Below are 12,532 nucleotides of genomic sequence, written 5' to 3'. Positions count from 1 at the left end.
GGTGATTTTTCATGTAGTGACATGATTTCTAAACAGACCTATTTTTGTAAAAGTTTAGCTCCCCTGGATTAAGACATTTCAGCAAATTGCAGCATGCATGTGATGACTAGCATCAACCTTGTAAGTTTCTAGATGAATTTCACTACGTTTTTCAAGACATCCTAAAAAGTCATTTCAGTAAGAAACTATTTTTTTTTTCTTAAGGAGAAAGAATGCTTTCAAAATTGCTTCAAAATTATCACTTACAGCTATAGAACAAACCATATGTTTCTCCAACTGTTTTCAGGGATCACTGCTTTCTAACTTGGAATCGCTACTTCAGTATTTTTACAATTAGACAAATTACCATTAAAACAGAAGCAATGAGAGGTTTCTGCATGATGGGTCTGAGATGAACTTGTGTTACATAAAAGCAGTTAGGCTGCTGTGAGGTTAGCAAGAACGGTAATGAGTAGTAAGGCTCATAAGGCTCCACCCTTATTCCACGCCTAAAAATGCTCCGGTGAAATAAAGTCATCCACAGTATCTAATAGTAATACTAGTGGTGCTAAGAAAATACACTCACAACGTGGCAAAATCAAGTACAGCCTTTAAAACATATATACTTTCAGCAGAGCCAGCTGGCACCCTTTCTCCAAATGGTAAACTTTTTTTTTTTTTGATCTGCAATTCAACTCATGCAACTGCTGCGTTTATTTCCTTGTAAACTCCTCAGCTAAAATTTCTTGCAACCACAAACACTCAAATGGGTGACAGGGCTTAATCCTTTCCAACCACAAGGACCTTTGATCCCTGTGACAGAGCCCAAGGATCTCGCTCCCGCGGGTGGAGAGGTGCAGCTCACCTACTAGGCTCTGATGCAGGCACGCAAGGGTCACTGCCACCCGTGAGCGCTGAAGCCCAGAGCCTGAGGACAAGTGCCGAGGCCACCCACGCGCAGGAGACAGAGGCGGCCGGGGCCCAGACTAGGGGCACCTCCCAGCCAGCGCCGCCCACCCTGTCCCAGCGCGGGTGCCGGAGTCCCCGGGAAGCCCCCGCCCTCCCGGCTCACCTTTGATCACCTCGGCCACCAGAGCGGCCCCCGCGCCCTCCCGGCTCATGACTCCCAAGCATCTGGAAGGCGGGGCAGAGGCAAGGACGGCCAGCCGCCGAGAGGGGAGGCGCCGCGACCACACCCCCGAAGTTTAAAAAACAAAGTTTAAAGGGCCGCGCGGGGCAGCGGGCGCAGCGACACCCCTCGGCGGCCCAACGGCCGGACGCGACAGCGCAACCCCGGAAGTCCCCAACTCCTGGAAACAGCCCGGTGGGCGAGGAGGGCGCGGGGAGGGGCAGCACCCCGCCCCACCTCCTACTTTCTTCCTGCCCCCCCGCCCCCGCCGCCGCTTCGCCGCCCCCCTTCCTTCCCCAGCTGGGAACGCCGGGCGGCCTGTGCCTGCCAGGGCTCCTCGAGTCCCAAACACCCCGCAGAGGGGACGTGCGTCAGACGCCAGCGGGCCTGCCAGGGAAGCATCTGGGAAAGCTCCTTAGCGATTAAAGGACTTCGTGCAAAAGGGCTCGGTCAGGCCAGGGACAGACCCCAGGGTGACGCCGGCCGGGGCGGGGGCCTCCTGGCTCCTCCCACGCCGCACTCCTGCCGCCAGGAGGTGCTGCAGCCGAGCCAGGCCCGGGGCCCCTGCAGTGCGCCCTCCTGGAGCAGGGCTCAGCGCACCCTCGCTCCGCCAAGACCCGCCAAGCGACCCAGCAGGGCCGGGTCTGATGGAAAACGGGCATCTTCAAAATCGTGCAAGATTTCCTGAGATCAGCTGCCTCAGAGAAAACGCTTTTCTTTTAATTGTGCAAGATTTAAAGGCAACCCTCTGGTCACGCGTTCCTTTAAAGGGACGGTTTGGGATGGTTTAAAAACAGAAATGTTGACACCCGTTTTAAACCACCATTTAAAATTATTGTAGAGATAGAGAGTAGAAGGATGGTTATCGGAGGCTGGGAAAGGTAGTGTGGGGGTAATGGGCACAAAAAAACAGTACAAATGAATAAGACCTAGCATTTCACAGCACAACAGCGTGTGGGTGACTATAGTCCACAATAGCTTAATTGTACATTTAAAAATAACTAAAAGAGTACAATTGGAGTGTCTGTAACACAAAGGATAAATGCTTGAGGGGATGGATACCCCATTCTCCATGATGCGATTATTGTGCATTGCCTGCCTGTATCAAAACATCTCATGCACCCCATAAATATACACACCTACTTGTACCCACAAAAATTAAACATTAAATAAAATATATTCTAAACTTGTGTTTGTATTTTAATCTCAAGTGAAAAAAATTGAAATCCAGCATAAGCATGATCCCAATTGTTACAGATACCAAGGTGCTGGGATTGGGGTTCGTTTTCATTCCCTCCTGTGTTTTCCCAAGTTTTCTATAGAAAAGTGTTACTTTATACATACTTTTGCCTCAAAGGTAAACCTGTGTACCTCCTAATCTTATTCTACAATTCCAGATGGATCAAAGACTTCTTAAAATATATTTGAATTCTTTTTTATACTCTCCAACTGGGGAAGACCTTGCTAAATGATACAAAATCTAAAAGCCATAAACACATTTTTAAGCAGTTTTCACAGCAAAAGACACATAAACGAAATCAAGAGATAAACTGGAAAAATATTTTAAATTCATCTCGAGAAGATACCTAACTTCAGTTTTATGTTATCACAAAAGAAATGCAAAGGTCCACTATGTGGTACTATTTTTTCCTCAGACTGGCAAAACTCAAGAGAGTTGGATAAGGTGCTGCGGTGTGTCGGGAGGTCGAGGGCACTCACATACGTCGCCTATGGGTGGGAATACAAACTGAGCCACCTCCATGGAGCCAACAAATGGGAAGTTCGGCAGAAATGTTTAAGACTGAAAACTGAAAACTAGCCAGACGTGGCGGCTCACGCCTGTAATCACAGCATTTTGGGAGACCAAGGCGGATGGATCATCTGAGGTTAAGCATTCCAGCCTAGCCTGATCAACATGGTGAAACCCCGCCTCTACTAAAAATACAAAAAATTAGCCAGTCGTGGTGGTGCACGCCTGTCATCCCAGCTACTTGGGAGGCTGAGACAGGCGAACCGCTTGAACCCGGGAGGTGGAGGTTGCAGTGAGCCAAGATCACACTTTCGCACTCCAGCCTGGGCAACAAGAACGAAATTCCGTCTCAAAAGAAGAAGAAAAAAGAAAAGAAAGCTGAAAACTAAAGATAGCCACGATGGACTGTTAAGTACTACCACTTCTGTGTGTGAGTTTAAATCCTATATACACATGTATACGATTATAGATGAAATCATGGGTAGCAAATATCTGGAAGCAGCCACAAGAAACGTATCAATGCCTTGGTAAGTCAGTGTCTAGAAATAGGGAATGTTAAGAGAGATTTATGCCTTTTTACAGCTTTTGCATTGTACCATGTATTACCTATTCAAAATTACACCGCTTTTAAAAAGTCAACTTGCAGGCTAACAGTGTTTTTCCAAAGCTGACTCTTGATCAAGATAGGAAGCATCTAATGAGCACAGTAGGAGGCAACCTGGAAAATATTCTTTATGCGCATTTAAACCAGGGAACTGGTTAGTAACATGGTTTGGTTTCTACCTATCTCTTGAAATTCCAGTTTCTTTCAAAAAACCCAATTTAAACTAGAAAAGTAGCTAGATGGAAACGGGAAGAAATTTTCCCTCCCAGCCCAAAGCTTAAGTTCAATTCCCTAAGGAGTATTTTATGGATTACAGGCAGGGAAAAATCACTGATTTCTGATGTGCAATTATCTCTACATAATGCCAATATTTTATTGTTAGAGTAACACACCAATAAAGTACTATAGAAACTACGGTGCTGGGTTGAGGGTCATTTATTAGGACCTGAAATCAGAAACAGGGCTCTTTTTTTTTTTTTTTGACGGAGTCTCGCTCTGTCGCCCACGCTGGAGTGCAGTGGTGCAATCTTGGCTCACTGCAACCTCCACCTCCCAGGCTCAAGCGATTCTCCTGCCTCAGTCTCCCAAGTAGCTGGGATTACAGTCACATGCGACCACTCCCAACTAATTTTTAGTAGAGGTGTCAAACTCCCGACCTCAAGTGATCCACCCGCTTCGGCCTCCCAAAGTGCTGGGATTATAGGCATGAGTCACCGTGCCCGGCTGAAACAGGGCTCTTTACAAAGTTTTGCTTAAAGCTTGACGATTAACTTTATAATCATGTTAGAAATCCATGTATCCCCCCATTGATGTTTCTGTTGTCAGAGACAGAAAGCAGCAGTCATCTTTTTGCCTATACATCCCTGTCGCACCACATCATCATTCCTGCTTCTTTGACTAATATGATACAGGAGAAGGAAACAAAATCTCATGATTTAAAAATGTTAGTAAAAGTATTTAAAATCCATCCTTGGGCCTAATTTGTTGGATTTGACTTTTGGGCCTCCAGGTTGACTGCCTCTTCCTTTAGCAAATATCTGTTAAATCTGAAATGAAAAACATTTTCCTGGATAACAGCTACAGGTATTTGGCGATAATTAACCATAAAACAGGGAAATATGTAGGAGTTGGTGGGAATTATAATAAAGTATGTGCTTGTTAATAGGAAAGATTTCAAGAGCCCTATTTGGACCTAGAGACACAGTGGGCTTTCTCCACTTTGTATTTCCCCCTTGACCTGGGTGGACGGCCTTCTAAAGATAGCCACGATGGACAGGTCCTGGCAGAGCCAATGGAGAAATGGACAGCTTCCCTACAGCTGGGGGAAGTCAACCTCTGCTGAGTTCACCACAGACAGGCAGAAAGGAGATTTTACACGCTAGGGAGCAGGAGGGCACAGGCTCCACCTGAACACAGATTGCCCCTCAGAGACAGGACCACAGACATTAGGCTGCCATCTGTATTAGCCGCTTGTTTTTTCAGGGAAGGAAAGAACACGGGGAGCAGAGGAAGAAATGTTCATGAAAGTACTGATTAACAAAGCAGCAGCAGCGGCATTACCCACTCAAATGACAATGATAACCAACGATGATGGAGAGTTCCGATGACGGAGAGTTCCGATGACGGACAGTTCAGATGACGAAGAGTTCAGATGATGGAGAGTTCCAATGATGGAGAGTTCCGATGATGGAGAGTTCAGAGCCACGTATTGTATTCACTCATTATACCCTGTGAGGTTAGTACTACCAGGGCCAACTAGCCCTAAGGAGGTGGAGTGACTAACCTGCACAAGGTCACAAAGCTTGCTGGGAAGTGGCAGAATTGGGATTTGAACACAGGCTATTGGATCTGAAGCATAAGATTAAGTTCTAGCCTCAAAGACTTGCCCAAATGTAAGTCAATAGTAACTAAAACAATAGGATGTTAGCACAGCAATGTACAATCTGGACCCAGACATATATGAACACTTATAAGACAACTGATTATTTCAATTCAGTAACAAAGAAGGCCTTATCCAATATGGGGCAGGTGTTTACATGTATGAAAAGAAAATGAGATGCTAATATCACATATTTATAAAACACATCACAGATGAAATAATTTTGAAAAAGCTATCAGATAACTATAAAATTATAATGGATTTTTTTTGGGGGGGACGGAGTCTCCCTCTGTTGCCAGGCTGGAGTGCAGTGGCGCGATCTCGGCTCACTGCAACTCCGCTTCCTCGGTTCAAGCGATTCTCCTGCCTCAGCCTTCCGAGTATAGGTGCCTGCCACCGCGCCCGGCTAATTTTGTGTTTTTAGTACAGACTGAGTTTCATCATGTTGGCCAGGATGATCTCAACCTCCTGACCTCATGATCCGCCCACCTCGGCCTCCCAAAGTGCTAGGATTACAGGTGTGAGCCACCGCGCCCGGGCTATAATGAATTATTATTATTTTTTTTCTTCTGGTTCCCAAGTTTTATTCACGAACTCATACAAAATATTCCAGATAAATGAATTTTAATCCTCATCTTCCTCCTCTTATTTGTCCTGGCTAATTTGGAAGTAATGTAATTCATAACAATGAATAATTTTATAATTTAACACGCAGGACTTTAAAGTGTGACACAAAACAAGTCACAAAGGGAAAAACTAGGAGAGACTTGGCGGAAAACACCTATAATAAAAGTTAATTATCACAAAAGATAAAATGTCTCTCCAAAGCAATATCACCATCTGTGATATTATAATTATATACCTATTGGTTTTGATCCACAGTTCCTAGCTCCCAACTCCCATAAGTTTTGTTACAATATCTTGTTATATGCTGGGTGCTGTGGACCTCAGAAAGCCGGCCTTGGGAAACAGAATCTCTCTGACCGTTTCCTGCTCTCCTTTCCCCGGCCCAAGGCAGGGCTCTAATATGATTGTGAGCTGTAAGACCCTCATTCCACAAAGCATCCCGCCCCATACCCTGGAGGAAGGCATGCTGCCCTGAGAGGCTGGAAGAATCTGAACAGACAGGCCTTGCTGGGTGTAGATTATACCCTTTTTGTCCAATCAAATTTCAACACAGTTGCCCATCCTTCAATCATGGACAAGCAACGAAATCTCCACTAAAGGCCCAAAGGACAGGGTTCACAGGACTTCTGGAGAGCTGAACCATGGAGGCTGACAGGAAGGTGAGTGAGAACTCAGCCACATGCCCGGAGGGTGGTGTACCCCAACTCCACGGGGTCAGAAGCTCCTCCACTTGGGACCCTTCCAGACCTCACCTGGTGCATCTCTTCCTGTGGTTGTTTATCTGTATCCTTTAAAATAGCCTTCATAAGAAACTAGTAAGCGAGTTTCCCTGATTCTTCCAGCAAATTAATTGAACCCAAAGAGGGGATCCCGGGAACCCCAACTTGAGCCAGTGAGTCAGAAGTTGCTGAGGCCCAGACTTGTGACTTATGGGAAGAAGGGGGTAGTTTTGGGGACTGAACCCTCAACCTGTGAGATCTGATGCTATCTCCAGGTAGATGGTGTCAAAATTGAACGGGAGGACTGGTGTCTGCCACAGAAATCCACACGTATTACAGAGGTCTTTTGTGCTGATAATTGCTGTGTTGGTGTGACAGCAGAAAAATAGTTTGAGTTTTTCCCTAACACAACCCAAGAGAAAAAAATCTAGAAAGGCTATGAACACTCAATTCAGAAAAGAAATACAGTCAACAGCATATGAAAAGAAAATTAATCTTAGTCAACATAGAAAGAAAAAAAAAGCCTATCAACATGAACAGATTACAGGAAAAAGTCACATGATTATCTCATTAAATACAGAAAAGGAAGTCATTAAAATCAACACTCATTTCCAATTAAGTCTTTGAACAATGGAGCTAAAAGAGAACTTCCTTAAGCTGATAAAGATTGTTCCAACAGCAAATATCACACTTCATGCCTTAACTTTAGAAGCATCCCTATAAAATAAAAAGCAAGAAAAAATTCCCACTATCATTACCTCTATTTAACAATGTAGTAACTGGAAGTGCTAGCTGACATCAAGATACAAAAATGAAATCAGAGAAAACTGGAAAGGAAGAATCAAAACTGTCCTTATTTGCAGACGATTGTCTATCTAAAAAATACAGACAAGAAGCTGGGCGCAGTGGTTCACGCCTGTAATCCCAGCACTTTGGGAGGCCGAGGCGGGTGGATCACCTGAGGTCCAGGAGTTCGAGACCAGCCCTACCAAAATGGAAACCCTGTCTCTACTAAAAATACAAAAAAATTAGTTAGGTTTGGGTGGCCCGCACCTGTAATCCCAGCTACTTGGGAGGCTGAGGCAGGAGGACCGCTTGAACCTGGCAAGTGGAGGTTGCCATGAGCCCAGATCATGCCACTGCACTCCAGCCTGGGTGACAGAGTAAGACTCTGTCTCAAAAAAAAAAAAAAAGATGAGAATCGGCAGATAAACTACTCAAATAAATAAAATAATAAAGTTTTGCAATGTTTCTGGATACAGAAGATTAATACACAAAAACCAATAGCTTTTCTATCTACTTGTAATAAGCAAGTATGAAATGTAATAGAGAAAAAAAGAGGTGCACACCCCTTATGGATAAATGGAGAAATAAAGCAGGTTTATCAACAGGAAGACTCAATATCATAAAGATGGTAATTTCCCTCAAAAGAAATGCAATTCTCATCAAAATCTCAACAGGTCTTTTCATGAAACCTGACATGCTAACACATGTAAATGACATGCTAATAAAGGAATTAAATGTAATAAATTTACGTTACATGTAATAAACTACATGAAACCTAATGTACTAATACATGTAAATTGCATGCTAATGTATGAATTAAATGTAATAAATTTACATGCTACATGTAATAAATTACATAAAACATGACATGTTAATACATATAAATTAATCCAGAAGATCACAGGGCCAAGAAGAACCAAAAACATTTTGAAAAAGAACAAGGCGGCTGGGTGCAGTGGCTCACGCCTGTAATCCCAGCACTTTGGGATGCCGAGGTGGGCGGATCACGAGGTCAGGAGATCAAGACCATCCTGGCTAACAAAGTGAAACCTGGTCTCTACTAAAAATACAAAAACTTAGCTGGGCGTGGTGGTGGGCACCTGTAGTCCCAGCTACTTGGGAGGCTGAGGCAGGAGAATGGCGTGAACCTGGGAGGAGGAGCTTGCAGTGAGCCGAGATTGTGCCGCTGCACTCCAGCCTGGGCGACAGAGTGAGACTCCATCTCAAAAAAAAAAAAAAAAAAAAAACACAAAAGAACAAGAGGGGGGCTCTTGCTCTACCATATATTAAAACTTACAAGAATTTAGGCAGTATTGGCACAGTATACTACTGGCACAGATATAATAGGCAAAGATGAAAGCCACATATACATGGAAACATCATATGTGATATTAGGGGCATTACAAATCAATGGATAAAGAATACTCAGTACACGTGGGACAACTGGTGTCTGTGTTGCTGGGGGTGGGGGAGGGAAGAAATTTGATCCCTATCTCATACCATACACCACTACCCACCAAAGGCAAAAAAATACCTCAAGTGGATTAAAAACCTAGATATTAAAAACCTAGATATAGGCCGGGCACAGTGGCTCAAGCCTGTAATCCCAGCACTTTGGGAGGCCGAGACGGGTGGATCACGAGGTCAGGAGATCGAGACCATCCTGGCTAACACGGTGAAACCCCATCTCTACTAAAAAATACAAAAAACTAGCCGGGTGTGGTGGTGGGTGCCTGTAGTCCCAGCTACTCGGGAGGCTGAGGCAGGAGAATGGTGTGAACCCGGGAGGCGGAGCTTGCAGTGAGCTGAGATCCGGCCACAGTACTCCAGCCCCGGCAGTGCCAGACTCCGCCTCAAAAAAAAACCTAGATATAAAAGTTGTATAAGAATATATGGGAAAATAACTCAGATTAGTGAAACAGGGATGGATTTCTTTTTTACTCAAAACAAAAAAGACCCAAACTGTAAAGTAAAAGATTGAGAAACTTGATTACATAAAGATTTAGTGTTTCAATACAAAAATTAGCTGGGAGCCGAGATGGCGCCACTGCACTCCAGCCTGGGCAACAAGAGGGAAACTCTGTCACACACACACACACACACACACACACACACACAAAGATTTAGTATTTCTGTTCAATACAGGAGCTCAGAAACAAAGTTTAAAAACATAACTCACAGACTAGGAGAAGAACACACAATGTATAAAACTAATAAAGTGTCAGTATTTAGAATTTACAAAGCAACATATATCAAAGAGGAAAAAGCTAACACCCCAGTCAATACCGTGGGCAGAGAGTGAAATAAGAAATGCACAAGCTGAAGAAGCCTACCTATCCTTCCTGCTCCTTTTCCAGACTGACCGAACCTACAATTAGTATGGTTCTGGTTCATTCTATACCCTGTGATGAATTGAGTTCATTCGTCAGAATAAGCTGTGACAACAAATAACCCTGAAATCTTAGTGATGTGATTTATAACGGATGTTTACTTCTTGCCGGTGCTACATGTTCCCCGCAGATAAGAGGGTGAAGGAGGCACTATTCTACACAGTCACCCATGGATCCAGGGTGTCGAAGCTCTACCCCGTTTGCAGACGCACTGTCTGGAATTTGTCCTTGTGGTTGTCTGATGTGCCAGTGACTGCTTGCGCAAGTAATTCCAGTTGCCTTCAGATCTAAATGCCCACACAGATAAACCAAGTGTGGTAATTTTAATCTTTGTTTGTTTAACTCCTGTGTTTCTCAATCAGCTGGTCTGGAACTAAGGTAGAAAAAAGTAATCTTATCTACAGAAGCCCTAGACATCTCCCCCAAAATTATGTTAGTCTCCATACTCATTTGTGTCTCTGAAATACTTTATAAATGAGTTTTTTTTTTTTTAAGGGAGGCACTAGAGGAACTATATAAGTTTTCATACTTTCCAAATCAATACACCAAGAGAGAAAATGAAACTGAGAAAATGTTAGCAAGGCACCCAACAGCAAGAAGAAATATTATGGCAAACAAAACAGAATAAGATGGTAGGAATAAGTACAAACGTACAAGTTATAATTTTACAATGCAAAACAGAATTCACCTGTTAAAAGACAAGATTTTCAAAATGAGTTTAAAAAATTCAAGCTAAGCTGGGCTCACATAATCCCAGCATTTTGGGAGGCTGAGACAAGAGGATCCCCTGAATCTAGGAGTTCAAGACCAACCTGAACAAGAAAGTGAGATACCATCTCTACCAAAAACAAACCAAAAAACCCCAAAAAGTCCTCAAGCTATATGTTTAATAAAGGCAATAAAAACAAAGCCTTACAGAAAAAATTGAAATGAAAGGATAGACAAAGGTATGCTATACAGTTGCTAGGAAAAAAGAAAGCAGCAATATTAACATCAGATAAAACAGATTTCAGAGGCCAGGCTCGGTGGCTCACACCTGTAATCCCAGCACTTTGGGAGGCCGAGGCGAGTGGATCACCTGAGGTCAAGAGTTTGAGACCAGCCTGGCCAACATGGTGAACCCTCATCTAAATACTAAAAACACAAAAATTAGCTGGGCATGGTGGCGGGCACCTATAATCCCAGCTACTTGGGAGGTTGAGGCAGAAGAATTGCTTTGAACCCAGGAGGCGGAGGTTGCAGTGAGCCGAGATAGTGCCACTGCACTCCAGCCTGTGCAATAGAGCAAAAACTCCGTCTCAAAAAAAAAAAAAAAGAATTCACAATAAAAAGCAATTAAAAGACAAAGGTGTTTAATGTTTAAAGATATATAATCACCGGGCGTGGTGGCTCATGCCTGTAATCCCAGCACTTTGGGAAGCTGAGGTAGGTGGATCACTTGTGGTCAGGAGTTCGAGACCAGCCTGGCCAACAACACGAAACCCCTTCTCTACTAAAAATACAAAAATTAGCTAGGCATGGTGGTGGGGAGTACCTGTAATCCCAGATACTCAGGAAGCTGAGGCAAGAGAATTGCTTGAACCCGGGAGGCAAAGACTGCAGTGAGCTGAGATCAAGCCACTGCACTCCAACCAGGGCAACAGAGCGAGACTCCATCTCCAAAAAAAAAAAAAAAAAAGATATAATTATTTACCAAAAGATTATAATCATCACACATAACAACAGATTTTAAATCTATCAAGCAAAAACAAGTGAAAATAGGAATAATTAGTACATCCATAATCATAGAAGACTATAACACACTTCAAAAAAATGAAATAAGGAATTAGTGGCATGACCCAGTAGACAGAACTGTTTTCAATATAGAACACATAAATTTTTCAAATAGGGTATTCAGTTGTCATGTGTTAGGTCACGAGGAGATCTCAACAAATTCTGGAAAGCAGAAACCATACACAAGGGCCATGTTCAATGACTACAATACAATAACAGAAATGTTTTGGTGGGGCACGGTGGCTCACGCTTGTAATCCCAACACTTTGGGAGGCTGAGGTGGGTGGATCACTAGAGGTCAGGAGTTCGAGACCAGCCTGGCCAACATGGCAAAACCCGGTCTCTACTAAAAATACAAAATTGGCTGGTGTGGTGGCGTGTACCTGTAATCCCAGTTTCTCGGGAGGCTGAGGCAGGAGAATTGTTTGAACCTGGGAGGTGTAAGTTGCGGTGAGCAAAGATCGCACCACTGCACTCCAGCCTGGGTGACAGAGCAAGACTCCATCTCCAAAAAAAAAAAAAAAAAAAAAAGTTTAGATGAGAAGATCATCAAAAATCTATCAATCTACCAATATGGAAACATTTAAAACCCATTTCTGGCCGGGCGCAGTGGCTCAAGCCTGTAATCCCAGCACTTTGGGAGGCCGAGACGGGCGGATCACGAGGTCAGGAGATCGAGACCATCCTGGCTAACACAGTGAAACCCCGTCTTTACTAAAAAATACAAAAAACTAGCTGGGCGAGGTGGCGGCGCCTGTAGTCCCAGCTACTTGGGAGGCTGAGGCAGGAGAATGGCGGGAACCCGGGAGGCGGAGCTTGCAGTGAGCGGAGGTCCGGCCACTGCACTCCAGCCTGGGCGACACAGCGAGACTCCGTCTCAAAAAAAAAAAAAAAAA

The 12,532-nt window shown here is 43.9% G+C and overlaps 1 protein-coding gene across 10 annotated transcripts in view; it reads right to left on the bottom strand.

Moving 5' to 3' along the window:
• CDC14B (cell division cycle 14B) overlaps positions 1-12,532 on the bottom strand; it is a 127,153-nt gene that overhangs the window by 69,737 nt on the left and 44,884 nt on the right. For 2 of the 10 annotated variants that reach the window (XM_026446828.1, XM_026446831.1), the window contains exon 1: positions 1,052-1,537. The exons of 6 other annotated variants lie outside the window; for them this stretch is intronic. In XM_026446828.1, coding sequence (XP_026302613.1) covers positions 1,052-1,113 — 62 coding nt within the window. In that variant the 5' untranslated portion in view covers positions 1,114-1,537. Of the gene's footprint in view, positions 1-1,051; positions 1,553-12,532 lie in introns of those variants that run through there. 2 more of the 10 variants (XM_026446829.1, XM_031934030.1) reach the window with 2 other exon arrangements.

The sequence above is a fragment of the Piliocolobus tephrosceles genome, chromosome 14, assembly GCF_002776525.5.
Source record: "Piliocolobus tephrosceles isolate RC106 chromosome 14, ASM277652v3, whole genome shotgun sequence".
Lineage (NCBI taxonomy): Eukaryota > Metazoa > Chordata > Mammalia > Primates > Cercopithecidae > Piliocolobus > Piliocolobus tephrosceles.
The sequence above is the reverse complement of the archived record's forward strand: the minus strand, read 5'-3'. Positions and strand labels throughout refer to the sequence as shown.